The following is a 15,667-nucleotide window of genomic DNA, read 5'->3' as shown; positions in this document are numbered from 1 at the left end:
CTATGTTCCAGCAGCATTGACTTTCCCTCTAAGCACCTCTCCTGGGCTGAATTCTGTGGAGTCCCTCTGGTATGTGTCACTCAGTAGACATCTTCCCTGAAGTCCTGAATGCTTCTTCTAAGTGAGGACAAACCATGCTCCTAACACCTTGAGCATCTCTCATTTCCAAATTGCATTGAACGTATCTGTGTGCCTCTACGAATTGGTGTAAACTCAATGGCAGTAAGTTTGGTTTGGTTCTTGGAACTTTTCCACACACTATAGACTTCAAAAAAGACCATGTCTTATTCTTCTTTGAATCCTTATAATTTGACACAGTGGGTGTACAGTGCTTGGAATATAGCAGTTAACTCAACATTGCTCACTGTTCTCTAATCATCATGGTTCAGTGCTTTCTTCTGAAAATGGAAAAGTTTTGTTAGAAAAGTACCTCTACTACAATGGCTGATAGTATTAAAAAGCAATAGTTTAATATACCTTTCATATTTCTGCATTAAGAATTCCTTGCCCACAATCAGGATGCACCTGATTTTATCAAGATCTTGATTACAAACACATATAGAATCTGTTAGTGTTAGTGTCAATTCTGATTCATAGCACAGGGTAGAACTACCCCTCTGTGTCTGAGACTCTTACTCTTTGAGGGATTAGAAAACCCAGTCTTTCTCCAGCCGAGGGGCTGGTGGTTTCAAACTACTGACCTTGTAGTTAGCAGCACAACCTTCAACTATGTCACCAGGGAAAGACACATATTCTATTAGGATACTCAAATCTAATCTCTATTATTTTATGCTCTTTCTCTTTCTTTCTACTGAGCACCTTCCTAGTTATTCTGGTTCTCTGGTTCACATGGAGTAAGTCATGACTTCCAATAGCTTTTAAATGCACATTTTTTATAAGCCATGGCCTCAGAAATTGATGAGTCACAGTTGTATTTCCCAAATACCTTGAGAATGATTCCAATTGACCTAAATTCTTTAGATGACTATCTTAGAAGTTAAAAGTTTAAAAAGGCAACAAGGCATAAACTTAATTCCATTAATAATTCATGGTACCAATAGACAATGCCAAAGGTATAAAAAATTGCTTTGTTTTAAAAAATAAATTTATTTTATTGCATGATAACATGCAGTTTACATAAACAAGCTTACTTTGTATACGAAATAAAACTTTAAAATACATTATGAAAAGATACTAAATTCTCCTTGGTTCATTCGTGTTATTGATCAACCAAATCTCATGAAACCATTAACATTTTCAGATAAAAACAAAGTCCCAGGTCAGAATTGGCTTAAGAGACTCCATCAGGACAGCCAATCTTGGTCCAGGAAAAAAGTCAAGTTTACAATGTTGTTTGATGTTTAAATAAAACTTTGTTCCAATGCCATTTAGAATTAAAGTTTGAGGAACACAAAGAGAGAGGACATTATTGAGCCCACAGGAAGGTATCTGAAATAAAATGTACATAATAAATCAGTTGGATATAATCTTCCTTCAATGATGGATATTAGTACATCAAAAATTACATTTAGAACCTTATAGGTTTCTTGACTTAGCTCATATGGGTATCAGAGTTCTTTCTGTGTTATGTACAAACACAGCTTTGGCATCACTCGAAGGACCGCATGTGATAGAGGATGATATACACCATAAGACTTTGCCTAATTCCCCACTTCATGCTCACTCGGGAGCCAATATTGGCAAATTGGAGTGTACTTACAGTGGTTCTGCAGTGGAACTGCTGGATGAATAGACACAACAGGTAAATTGCAGAAATGTGAGTGTATCTTTCATTGTTTGCTTTGTAAATGACTCACGCATTCAATGTAGAAATTTCTACATTCTATGGGATATTGACCAAAAATGAGAATTCACCATAGCTTTCTGAACTGAATTCTGTGCTTGAATTTAACTGGCTCTGTAGATTCTCCTTTGAAAGCACTGTCGTGATTGGACCTTATATTTGAAGGCACCCTAACAAGACTAATACAAGTGTATTGTTGAAAGAATATGTTGACAACATTCTGCTGATCACAGTGCTATGTGTAAACACATTTTGTTTGGCATAAACCCACACAAGGGAAAAACTGAAGCCTGTGTGTGTGTGTGTGTGTAATTTAACCTCCTATCATTTACTTTTCATGCTTTATTGCATCACCCTGGGCATCATGCTTGGTAGAGTATGGGGTTAGAGGATTAAAAAAAAGAGAGGCCCTCAAGAAGCCAAATTACCCAGTGGCTGTAACAATGGACTCAGACAGGGCAGATGGTGGAGATGGCACTGGACCAGCAGATGTCTACTTGACCCCACCTAACAACAATGACAGCTACGGGGCAAAATCTATTGGGATTGATAACATAAACATTTGTTTATGTCACTGGTAATATATAGAGAACCAAAGAAATAAAACAGAAGTGAACGCTGAAGAAAGCCTGATGGTAACAGAAACGTGGCCTAGGACTCCGCCCTCTGCACTGTATTTCCTCAGGACCATGACCCCAGCATGTCAGAGTCATGGCAAAGTGCTGGCCAGTATAAAATATTAAGTTACATTATTGAACCAGGTAGCACGAATTACATTCATTATCATGATGGCTAAGCACACAGTTTGGGTAAATCTTGGTTCATTTCTACCTCTACCAATTCCTAACACTAAATTTTAATTCGATTATTAATATTTGGGGAAGATCTATTCCATATGTGAGAAAGGAGAAAGCTAATTTGATAAAAAATCTCACAGGTTGTTCAAAGTACCAAATTAATATATTCCAAATCCTAAGCAAATAAATTTTATCACCAAATAAAGCAACTACTTGCTGTTGAGCCATGTGTTCCAAAGTAGAACTGGTCTTCATGGTGTGCTCATGACTCATTGTTCATAAAGTCTTTCTTCCTCTGGGTGCGTTTGAGCTGTTAACCTTGTAGCTAGCTCTCAGAGGATCCTAGCCCATAGTAAGGACTCCATAAGCACTAGTTTTATCATCAACTCAACTCCTCAACTTAACCTCTTTCCTACTTTAGTTTTGGTTTGACCAGTAAACCAGGTGAGAGAACTGAATTGGGAATTCATAAATTCCTCTTCTTAAGAAACTTATTATTGCTACCCTATCAGGTGCTTTTTCCCCCTCAATTACTAAATAATGACAACCGTAAGAGCAATGATAATAATTATAGTCATAACAACACAAACTAAAGCTACAAATATAATTTAAAATTAATTTCTGTTAGCTGTTTTCCTGAGACACATTCAGCTCATTTTCAAGTGAGCCAAGTCTTTCTTCAGCTGCCCATCTTCCTCGAGGTTCCTTCAAAGCCTCTGGAAATGAAGAAACAAAGAAGAGATGATTTAAGAGAGATGCTTCACACAGTGTTTGGAAAAGACCCAATTCAATATTTTTATGTTCACCTCATTAGTACTATCCTAATAAGAAGTTAGGAGAACAATATAATTTTTCAACAAGCATTTACTCTGCTCCATTGAGCTGCTGGAGGTTTTCAGGAAAGATTCATTGCAAAGCTAGGAGAGCTATGTAAAGTCGCTGCTTGCTTAACTGGATTAAACAAGAAAGCCTGTGGCCTAGATTGCTTCTTGGAGTTTAGAGGAATTGGCCAAGGATGAAGACAGCTCTTTGAAAGAGTCGCAAAACATAGAGAAACAGCCCATTGCCTCCAGTGGGAGTCCGCAGCTTCACCCGCATTGTTTCTGTCAATTAATGGGAGCTAATACATTCCCATAGCATACGAAGGAGTAGACCCTCCCCCCACACACACATACACACACACACACACACAAAAGGAATTTTTTTCAAAGCTATCTACCGTATATACTCGTGTATAAGCCGAGTTTTTCCAGCACATTTTTTATGCTGTTTTTGTGGTAAAATTAGGTACCTCAGCTGATATTCGGGTCGGCTTACACTCAAGTATATATGGTTTAAACTTTTTTATAAAACAACCTTATCACCTTCAAAGTACTCTCCATTACACTTAATACATTTGTCAAAAACTGCAATTCCATTCTTGAAAAAGTTTTCAAACACATCTGTTTGGATGGCTGACAGCACCTTCCTCTTTGTTTCCTCACCTCTTCTATGGCATCAAACCACTGTCCTTTTGTGTCCCTCTGCATTCCAGAAAACAAAAAGAACTCACATGGAGCAAGGTCAGGTGAGTCAGGTGCATGAGGCAAGAGAGGCATGCTGCTTTTTGCCAAAATCTGGCGCACTGAGATGGCTGCGTGAGCAGGTACATTGTTATGGTGGCAAAAACAGTCCCCTGTCTGCCATAAATCAGACCTTTTTTTCTCACACACTGTAAAGCTATCTTTTCATAACTTCTGAATGGAAAGCTTGATTGACAGTCAGACCTTGTGGAATAAATTCCAAATCAACTATGAGTCGACATTTTTGTCCCTTTGGGAATTGATGGACATCCAGAATGAGGTTTGTCATCAAACCTCAAAAATATCAAAAGGTGACATTTCACCTTTTTGAAAATGAGAAAACCACTTACACATTTGAGGTTTTCCCAAAGCACTGTCCTGGTGCGCTGTGTTCAACGTCACAGCAGATTGTGCAGCATTTTTCCCAAGCAGGAAACAAAATTTCATAGCCACACACTGTTGTCTTAAATTGGCCATCACAAAAAACAAGGTTTGAACAAAGCTGCTTTTATGAAAAGATTCACTGTGACTAGAAAGAAGATTTCCGGGCGACACCACTGGATGCGCTAACTCAGAGCCACTTGTTGATGCTCGCAGAGCAGGAGAAATGCAGACTGTGAAAGCTCTGCTCAGCAGACCTCCCGTTTGGGGGGAGGGGAGATTAACCAGTCTGAGAAAGGCTTCATGGGACTGCTGCAACACAATGTCTTGACTGTGCTTTTGACTCTTGGAACCTTTCTCTGCCCTGATCTAGGCTCCAGGAGCTGATCCCTACAGATTATATCATCACAACACCTATACTCTCTGTTTTTTATTTTTCATTTTAATTGGGTTTTGCTGAGAACCTGCAGACGAGCTGAGGAACAGAAGAAGGGAAGACTGTGGGATTTCCCCTCCTGTTTTCCCCCACTCTCCTTGCTGAAAAAACAAGGAGATTAATTCTGACCCACGGTGACTCCATGTGTGCTGTAGTAGAACTATGCTGGTAGGGCTTTTACTGTCTGACATCTCAGAAGCAGATCACCAGGCCTTTCTGTCAAGGCACCTCTGGGTAGATATAAATGCCCCACTGTCAATTCCTGGTCAAGTGCTTTGATAGCTTGTACCAATCAGACTGTTAGTTCAGATTCTGACTACTTCTTCCCCAAACCATAGGATCCTTCTTCAGGCGTCTTCTCCACGGGCTAAGATGATACTGCCCCTGCCACTCCAGACATAGGAAGCGGAAGCATTTCCCAATACTTCTAATTTCAGTGTCCTTCAACGTTTCCTGAGCTTCCCACTTAACCCTGCCATCACAGCCTCACCATCAAAAGCTTTAGAGGATTATCTATGCAGACTAGTGATTCCTTCTGGAATCCTAACTGATAATGTTTAAAGAGTTCATAAAAGTATCTGCCATAGAGTATAGATGCAATAAATATTAAAAACCCAAAGCAATCACTGTACCTGCAATTCGGATTGTTGGCTACCCAGTGCATGTCAGGGTAGGGCTGTGTTCCATATACGGTCTTTCATGGGGTGGTTTTTCAGAAGCATATCACCAGACCTTTCTTCCAAGGTACTTCTCACTCATTGCCATCAAGTCAATGATGACTCATGTGACCTTAAAGACAGGGTAGAACTGCCCCTGTGGGTTTCTGAGACTAACTGCATACCAGAGTAGAAATCCCTGTCTTTGTTCCATGGAGCCGCTGACTGGTGGTTTCAAATCACTAGGAACCTTAGGGACATAGTGGTTACACAATGATTGCAATCTTGAAAGGTCAGCAGTTCAAACCATCAGTCAGCTCCATGGGAGACAGATGGGCACTCTGCTCCCGAAAAGAGCTTCAGCCTCAGCTACTCACATGGACAGTTCTACTCTGTCCTATAGAGTCACTACGAGTTGATATTGACTCCAAGGCAGTGAGGGAAGGTACATCTAGGAGGTCGCAAACCTTCAACTGTCTGGTTAGCAATGGCCATTTTAGCCCTTTGTATCACCCAAGGATTCCTCAATAAAAGATTTTTTTCAGTTATTTTTTATTGTTACTCTTCTTATTTTCAAAAAGAGTCCCAGTGGCACAGTGGATTAAGTGTTGAACTTCTAACTACAAGATAAGCGGTTCAAAGTCACCAGCTGCCCCGTGGGAAAAGGAAGAGTGCTCCCTTTCTGTGGTTTGTTTACAACCTTAGAAACCCACAGGAGGACCTCTACTCTGTCCTTTAGGGTCACTGTGAACGGACATCAAGTTCATGGCTGTGAGTTATTGTCATTTCCATTCAACTTGAGATGTATAAATGAAAATACTGTACATACTCGAGTATAAGCTGAGTTTTTCAGTACATTTTGTGCAGTTTGTGTGGTAAAATTAACTGCCTCAGCTGATATTCAGGTCGACTTATACTTGAGCATATATGGTACACCTTAGTGTCCCCAAAAGAAGAAAAATATGAAATAAAAATCACATTCATGCAAGATTAAAATGAAAAATGACCTAAGTACATTAGAAAAAGTGTACAAAAGCCTTCTTCCCATACACCTATCTTTGTGCACACATGTAGGAAAAATAATGCCCTTATTTCTTTATTTGTCTTCAGGTTCTATGGAAAACTCTAAACTCATTCTTAGATGTCTTTAAACACAATCAAATGCAGTGAGATTCTCTCTTACCCAGAAAATTTCACTTGAATAGCTGCTCATCTGCTAAGTTGAATACACTTACCGTTAAACAATACTCGTCTCTTGAATATCTTCACTGTTAGGAGTTACATCTTTACCCAGAGTTTCCATTTCTTCTTCATTCTTCCTTCTTTTTCGGTGTTTCCGAAGAGGACTTAAAGAGTTAGAAATTAGAGTTAGTCTCTGAGTTCAGGGGAATGCAAAATTAATCAAGAGGACCTATGATCTTCTTTCTAAACAGTTAACAATGCTTCGTTTTTTCTTAAGTGTTTTAGTTTCTCTTTAGTCTTTCTCTTAGTGCCCTGGTGGCAAAGTGGGTTACACATTAGGCTGCTTACGAAAAGGCCATCAGTTCAACTCTATCAATGGAGCCATGGGAGCATGATGAGGCTTTCTGCTCCCATAAAGATTTATACCCTCAGAAATTCAATCTGTCATACAGGGTCACAATGAATCAAGCAAGGTGGGAGGTCGGGTGGGTGTTAATCTCTCTTTTATCTTTAGGAGCAGATGAGTAGAGTAGACCACATTATAACAGAATATAGCTATATGCACAGAAAGACAGGAGCTCTGGTGGTTGTGAAGTTTAAGTACCCAGCTTCTGATTCAAAGCACAGTGGTTCAAGTCAACCCAATGGCTCTCGGAGAGAAAGACCTGCTTCCACAAAAATCATAATCAAGGCAGTCTAGATGGGTAGTCTTATGAACTTGCTTAAGTCAGAGCAACTCACTAGCACCCAACAGCAAAGCAGCATAGAAAAAATATGGTAGTTGATTCCTATGAAGTTTGGGGAGCAAAGGCATCTTGGAATCCAAATTATTTTACAGAAGAAGGATTACTTATTGTTACACACATCTGTCAACAGACACAGGAGAATGAAGGTAGCTTCTGGATGTACTAACTAAGCTTCTAGATCTATCAACTAGTCAAAGTGTTACACATTCTGGGCACCATGCCAGTTTTCTTGCTTAAAATACAAGCCAAGTTTAAAGCAATAAAATAAGCCATTTCCAGCCCAGTACAATTGACCTCTCTGCTCTAAAACTGACTACATAAATATTGTACCACAGCTCGACAAGACAAAAATCACAAAAAGCATTCCATTTTGGAATTCCACAAAATCATAACAATTGCCTTGTTTATTTCTCTTTTTCCAGAAAAAATAAAATTGAAATTTGAAAATGATAAGAAATTTGTTCACAGTCTCAAAAATATGTCAATGGTATGGCAAGAGCAAAACCCAGGTACCCCGTAGGTACGATGCTGTTTTACTCTTGCTATGAAACTCTCCGAAGGAGGAGCTAAAGAGAGGGAATCTTCTACCCAGGAGGAAAGGTAAAAGGCTGAGAACCCAATAAACCAAACATCCTGCCGTGGACTTGATGCTGAATAAACATTTTTAGAGTGGCCTCCAGAAAAGACAGCAGTGAGCAGTGTCAATGGGGAAGGTAAACTCAGAAAATGAGGGTGAGGATGACTGCCCACCTTGACGGAGGGGACCAACGCCACTGAACTGTGGGTGTCAAACTGTGGACTTGGTCTGTGCTATCCTGCACATGTTTTAAACAGGAACAAGAAATAAATAAATATGAACTGCATCTCTGGATAAATTAAACCTTAAGTCATAAAAAAGAAGACGATAGCACTTTAGGAAACTGCCTTTTTAGCATGCTAAGTGGTAATTCTGGCTTGATTTTTTTTTTAAGCTAAGAGGTTTTCTAAAAGAAAACAAATTCATTAAAGACCATTTTGTGCTTAGAGAAAAAAGCATGATATTTCTTGATTCCTAAAGTAGTGATGTACATGAATAAATAAACAGAAAAGGCAGGAAATTTTATCTTTTTTCAAAGATGAAGTTTGGGGTTTTAAGGTGGCTAAGCAGAAAGAGTTTTTTCTTGAACAAGAAACTTGTTTTTGATCTTTAGAGATAAAGACATTTTTTATCTTTCAAAGTTATTGTCTTTGTGAGGGTATATTTAAAGGAATTAAAAAGTGAGGTTTACCTGACCTTATTTAACCTACATAAAAAAAGAACCACACAAAATAAAGCCAGATAAAAACCACGTTAACTACAAGGAGACCTGGTGGTATTTGGGACACACATTGGACCGCTAGGTCACCAGTTCAAACACAGCAGCTGTTCTAACCCAGCAGCTTCTCTACAGGAGAAATATGAGACTATCTGTCCACCTGGAGACTTAGAGCCTCAGAAACCCTATAATGGGCGACTGCAACCTAGGACTAACTGCATGACAGTGGGTTTGGAGTTGCTGAGCCTGCTTACAAGCCTACATAAATGTACAGCTGACCTGGGACTTTTATCCCTTAATTAGAAAATTTATACAACTTTTGTTTTAAATCATGATAACTTTATAGAATAAAATCCTTCAACACAACAGACTACACATTTATTATAAATAAATAGGGATATCAATAGATATGATGGTGAGCCTCAAAAGGGTGATTTTTTAAAATCAAAATGAAATGAAAGGAAGGCAGAGAGGAAGGAAAATAGAAAACAATGCGCAAGGTAAAATTTCCTAGATTTTCTTAAAATTCAGTTTAAAAATACTTACTGACAGCAGGTGCAGACACCAACCACCAGGATGATAAAAATGACCATGACTGCTATCAAACAAATCACCAGAACCTGCACTCTATCTCCTTTGAGGTAAAACAAGTCAACTCTCTCACATCGCGATCCCGTGTATCCTTCATCGCAGCTGCAAGAAAAAAGCAAGAAGAGGGTGACAAGGTAAAAATATGAGGCTGCTTAAGTCTCCTTCTTATTTCCTTTATGAAGAAATTGATTCTGTTTTCACTGTAATGGCTTTAAGAAACTGAAGACAACACAAGTGATCTCATGTTCTTCAGGATGTTGAAAACGTATTCAACCTGACTGTTATTCACAACACATCTAATATAAATGAACAGGGATGATGACATTTTACTAAAATTTATTTAGAAATTTCAGGCTCTTGAGTTTAAAAGGGATGTGCTGAATAAAATCCCTCACAGCATTCCCAAGTGTGCACTTAGCTCCCTTAAAAGTAAAGTTTCACTGAAGACAAATGGGTGCATAAGCAAGTGTGGTGAAGAAAGCTGATGGTGCCCGGCTATCATAAGACATAGCATCTAGGGTCTTAAAGACTTGAAGATAAACAAGTGGCCATCTAGCTCAGAAGCAACAAAGCCCACATGGAAGAAGCACACCAGCCTGTGCGATCACGAGTTGTCGAAGGGATCAGGTATCAGGCATCATCAAAACAAAATATCATATCATTGTGAATAAGGAGGGGAGTGCAGAGTGTAGACCCAAAGTCCATCTGTAGGCCACTTGACATCCCCTTACAGAAGGGCTTTGGGGAGGAGATGAGCCAGTCAGGGTGCAGTGTAGCAATGATGCAGCATACAACTTTGCTCTAGTTCCTAAATGCTTCCTCCTCCCCCACTTTCATGATCACAGTTCTACCTTACAAATCTGGCTAGACCAGAGGAACTACACTGGTACAGATAGGAACTGGAAACACAGAGAATCCAGGACAGATGACCCCTTCAGGACCAGTGGTGAGAGTGGCGATACTGAGAGGGCATAGGGAGGGTGGGTTGAAAAGGGGGAACCGATTACAAGTATCTATATATAACCTCCTCCCTGGGGGATGGACAACAGAAAAGTGGGTGAAGGGAGACTTTGGATAGTGCAAGATATGACAAAATAATAATTTATAAATTATCAAGGGTTCATAAGGAAAGGGGGTGGAGAGGGAGAGGAAAAATGAGGAGCTGATGCCAGAGGCTTGGGTAGAGAGCAAATGTTTTGAGAATGATGAGGGCAACGAATGTACAGGTGTGCTTTGCACAATTGATGTATGTATAGATTGTGATAAGAGTTGTATAAGCCCCTAATAAAACAATTAAAAAAACAGAATTGTACGAACCCCCAATAAAATGATTTAAAGAAAGAAAAAAAAGTGAAGTCTCTTTGACTTCGCATCTCATTGTAGGCCAGTACCGACAGTTTGGAGGTGCCCAAGATCCCGTGTTATACACAAATATGTGATCATTTTCTAAGATGCAATATGGTGATGCTTGAGTGAGCTCAAAGCTCAACATGTAGAGAAACCCACTGCTGTTGAGTTAATTCAGGTTCAAAGCAACCCTCTATAGAGTCTCTGGTTAACATCTTTAGGGGAGAAGTCAGCCTCATCTTTCTCCTGTGGAGTGGCTGGTGAGTTTGAATCACTAACCTTTCAGTTAGCAATCCAATGCCTAACCCACAAAATCATCATATGTAGAAAGGTCTCCATAAATAGTATTTCTACTGGATCGTCCCTCTGTGACTGTCACCTCTTGAGCTCTAGTTCTGTTTGGGAGTTGTAGGCGGTACTGTCACAACTGAGTATTGCTCCTCTATTCATTACCTACCAACTATGACTAAATTCAGAACAAATTCGTTCTCTCAGTCATTCTGGTCACTCTCCTTTTAGTGGCCTTTCTAGCTCAAAAAGTACAAAGATCAAAACCAGCAGTTCTCCAATCACTGTGGGAATACAGTGAAGCTTTCCACTCTCTCAGAATTTCAGGCTTATCCTCAACATGGCACGTCCACTAAGTCTCTGAAGTTACATCTGTCCATCTAGTTGGCCAAGCTGGACCTTGTCTGAGTCGTTCTCATTCTCAGTGTTGCATGAGAGCTGTCATTTTGGGCTTGTCCAGAGTTTTCTTTGAACAGTGTCAGGAAATAAAAAGGGAGAAGTGTCTGAGGATCTTTTGAAACAGAATTACATGCTGCAATGCGCATGCCTCTGTATTAATACATATTTCCCTTATTCTTCTCAGATGCATTCAAAACAAAAGGGCTACTTGGCATATGTAAATTAGTTGAATTTTTTTAAAAGATGAAAATTCTGCTTCATGAAAAGATTTCTCTGCAAAAAAAATTGTTTTTTTTTTCTTTAAGGGGTGTGTTGGACAGGTTCTCTAGAGAGACAAACCAGATTGGTAGTAATTATATATAAATATATTTATAAAGACAGATATATAATACAAGAAATGAACCATTAAATTATATACAGATAGATGATACAAGAAATTAACAGTTAAATTAAAAAGCAGTGAGACACTAGCAGTCCTTTAAGGCTTGAGAGCCACCAGTTGCCAGTCCCCTTCTGTAGAGAGAGCTGGGCTATATATCCCCAGGCAGCAAAAAGCAAGGCAGCTCACTAACTGTCACCAACTGTCGGTCCCCAGCTCCAGAGACGAACATTCCAATCCTGTGGGATTGGAGGGACTTCAATTTACAGTGACACAGTCCACAGGCTAGGCATCCCACAGGTAGTGTACCCCTTTAAATTGAGGCACAGAACAAGCAAGGTGAGGCTCACCGAGCCATTTATCCCTCTACCCTTCAATTAATCCTACTTGTGTTTATCGGCCAGGCTGGCACAATAAACTATCGCAGGGGGATCTACTTTTAGGCCCTGCTACCAGTCTGTATTTGACAAGAGTGAAGGCAGTTAATTCCCACAAGACTTGTAACCCTCTACTCAGGTTATCCCTGAGTACCAATAGTATAGCTGATACACTGCTTTAAAAACAAAACAACATCAAAATCCACACCACACGTTCACTAATAGCCGTAGATTGAAAGGCGGAGCTCAAGGCAAGACAGAGAGAATGGATTCTGGATGTTAACGAATCCTTTGCAACCCCTCCCCAAGGAGTGCTTCCGGCAACATAGAGGCGTATCTTCATTCCAAATTCAAAACAAGATTAAAAATATCCTGAGATATTAAAATTTTGTTGTGCATAAAACTGGAACTGGGAAGGGAGGGAGAAATTTCTTTGAATTTTATATGTGGAAAAGAAATATAGATATATAGAGAGAGATTGTCATCATTGAAATGCTATAAATATAGTCTCATTTAATTAGCTTAAATGATTCTCTGGCAAATTTACTTAATATGGCATTTTAAAATAATAGATTACCAATAAAATGCACAACAATTACTTGCTCTTTCTCAATGTTTTGAAATTTTTTCTTCTGTATCAGTTCTGGGTTCGGGGGCTTTAAGCATGGGCTATATTGAACTTGGGACCCCTGTTCTGAAATGCTCCCCAGACATCATTCTAAAGGCTTTATACCTATACTTGATCTTTTTAATAACCCTGGCAGCAGTTGCTATTCTGGCCCCCATCTTACAGATAAGGAAACCGAGTTGCAGAGAAGTGACTGGGATTCAAACACAGGCAACTTGGTCCCCAGATTCATGCTCTTAACCACCATACATGAATAAAGCTTTTTCTGTCAGGAAACAAAATATTCCCATGCCCCCCTCAAAAACAGACAAACAAACAAGCACCAGAAGACTAATAGAAGACTTAAATATTTGAAATACATTTTTTTCAAAAATACAAAACAAAACAAAAAACAAGCAGGAGTCTACAATCTGTTTATAATCTTAAACAAAAAAAAATATTTCCAGTTTCCAGAGATAGTATAGGCGCCAATGGCAAGACTCGTGCTATATGAAGAATTCAAATGGTTACACCTAGGTTACATAATCTTATCTGCACTATCCTAATGGTTTAATTTGTAGAACACCTACTCTCGGCTGACTACAATAACAACGGCTTTACATGACTTATATTTTCCTTACTCTTCAACTTGAAAGAAAGGTAGAACTACCTACCCCCTTTTAATATCTGATAAAACTATAAAAAACAAACCAACAACTAAACCTGTTCTCTAAGACGTGAATGCAGCATACTGGCATGAAGCCAGGAACCAATAGAGTGGTCAGAGGGGCCATCCCCAATCCCAACTACATGTACAGCACCCCTTTCCACAGAAGAATTCTCTTCAGAGGACAGCAAATATATTTATAAATGATGATGGGGAAATAGATCTATGTGCATATATTTATAGGTTTAGTATTAAGGTAGCAGATGGACATTGGGCCTCCACTAAAGTAATCTTTCAATGAAAGAACACTTTGTTCCATTAAACTGGCATTCCATGATGTTCAATCCCCCCACCCCCACCCAGCATGATCACTGAAGACAAAGCGGGTGCTTAAGCAAATGTGGTGAAGAAAGCTGATGGTGCCCGGCAATCAGAAGCTACAGCATCTGGGGTCTTAAAGGCTTGAAGGGAAACAAGCAGCCATCTAGCACAGAAGCAACAAAGCCCACATGGAAGAAACACACCAGCCTATGTGATCACGAGGTGGTGATAGAATCAGATATCAGGCATCAAAGAACAAAAAATGAGGGGGAATGAATGAGGTGGAGTGTGGAGTGGGGACCCAAAGCCCATCTGTAGGCAACTAGACGTCCCCTTACAGAAAGGTCTCTGGGAGGAGATTAGCCAGTCAAGGTGCAGGGTAGCAATGATGAAACATACATTCCTCTATTTCTTTAATGCTTCCTCCCCAACCCCCACTATCATGATCCCAATTCTACCTTACAAATCTGACTAAACCAGAGCGTGTACACTGGTACAGATAGCAACAGGAAACACGGAATCCAGGACAGATAAATTCCTCAGGACCAATAATGAGAGTAGCAATACCAGGAGCGGAAGGGGAAGATTGGGGGGAGAGGAGGAACTGATCACAATGATCTCCAAATAACCCCCTCCCTGGGAGGTGGATGACAGAAAAGTGGGTGAAGGGAGACATCAGACAGTGTAAGATATGAAAATATAATAGTAATTTATAAATTATCAAGGCTTTGGGAGGGAGGGAGGGAGGGAGGGAGAGAGAGTGAGGAAGGGAGGGGAAAATATGAGGAACTGATACCAAAGGCTCAGGTAGAAAGAAAATGTTTGAGAATGATGATGGCAACAAATGCAGAAATGTGCTTGACACAATGGATGGATGGATTGTGAAAAGAGTTGTATAAGCCCCCAATAAAATGATTTAAAAGAGAGAGAGAGAGAGCTTAGGCATTATTAACACTACCTGTAATTGGTCAAAATCAACATTTTAGGTAAGTCTACCTAATTCCAAAATACGTCCTCTAACATCCATGTTCATCCGTTTCTCCAAAATCTTCCCCCTAACACCTATGTTTATGTGATTTTCATGGATACTATATTGCTTCACCCTTTAAAAAGTGTCCCTGTTCAGGTCTTGGTACTTAGCAAAACATTTGTAGGCCATGGTAGAGGAAAGCATTCACTTAGTGCATTCATTCATATGTCCTTGTTGAGCATTTAGCAAAGCCCAAGCACTGTGCTTGCCACGAGGGGAGCTCAGGTAACACCATGCGTCTGTGCCCCGGGCTGCTCATGAGACTCTGTAGGAGACCCATGTGGCCACCTGCTCTGGTCTCTGAAATCCTAGGAAATGGTCCTACTTTGTCCTCCAGGATCACAGTGTTTGGAATAAACTTAATGGCAGGCGGCTGGCTTGGTTTAGTGTTTATTACTGATACATAAAAAATAAAGAAGCTATGATGCCTGCTTTTAGGAACTCACAATCATATTCAAAGACATTATTGGTTATGGTTCAGTGGGAAAAGAGCTCTTGTGTATAAGACCACAGAGCAGGGACACTGAATTCATGCTTAAATGTGTACCTAGGAAAGGGACATTCAATGAAGATGTCCAGGAGGAGCTGATGTTGAAACATCTGTAAACATGGATGGTAAAACATCAGTTTTTAAAAAGTCAGCTTTCTAGGCTATGGGCAGAAGAAACTCATTGCCATATAGGATGGACTAGAACAACCTGTGGGTTTCCGAGGCTATACGTCTTTATGGGAGCAGAAAACCTCATCTTTGCCCTGTAGAGCGCTTGATGGTTTAAACCGGTGACCTTGTGATTGGCAGTCT

The 15,667-nt window shown here is 39.8% G+C and overlaps 1 protein-coding gene and 1 pseudogene across 1 annotated transcript in view; one reads left to right on the top strand and one right to left on the bottom strand.

Annotated features, from left to right (window-relative positions):
* Window positions 1–6,765, top strand: part of LOC142442407 (L-lactate dehydrogenase B chain-like) — a 73,975-nt pseudogene extending 67,210 nt beyond the window's left edge.
* BTC (betacellulin) overlaps window positions 1,138–15,667 on the bottom strand; it is a 53,722-nt gene continuing 39,192 nt past the window's right edge. The window contains exons 4-6 of the mRNA XM_075544205.1: window positions 9,406–9,552; window positions 6,872–6,982; window positions 1,138–3,317 (exon numbers count right to left, since the gene is read on the bottom strand). Of these exons, the coding sequence (XP_075400320.1) occupies window positions 6,874–6,982; window positions 9,406–9,552 (256 nt within the window). The 3' untranslated portion in view covers window positions 1,138–3,317; window positions 6,872–6,873. The remainder of the gene's footprint in view (window positions 3,318–6,871; window positions 6,983–9,405; window positions 9,553–15,667) is intronic.

The sequence above is a fragment of the Tenrec ecaudatus genome, chromosome 3 (genome assembly GCF_050624435.1).
Source record: "Tenrec ecaudatus isolate mTenEca1 chromosome 3, mTenEca1.hap1, whole genome shotgun sequence".
Taxonomy (NCBI): Eukaryota; Metazoa; Chordata; class Mammalia; order Afrosoricida; family Tenrecidae; genus Tenrec; species Tenrec ecaudatus.
Note: the sequence above shows the minus strand (reverse complement) of the source record. Positions and strands in the feature narration are given on the sequence as shown.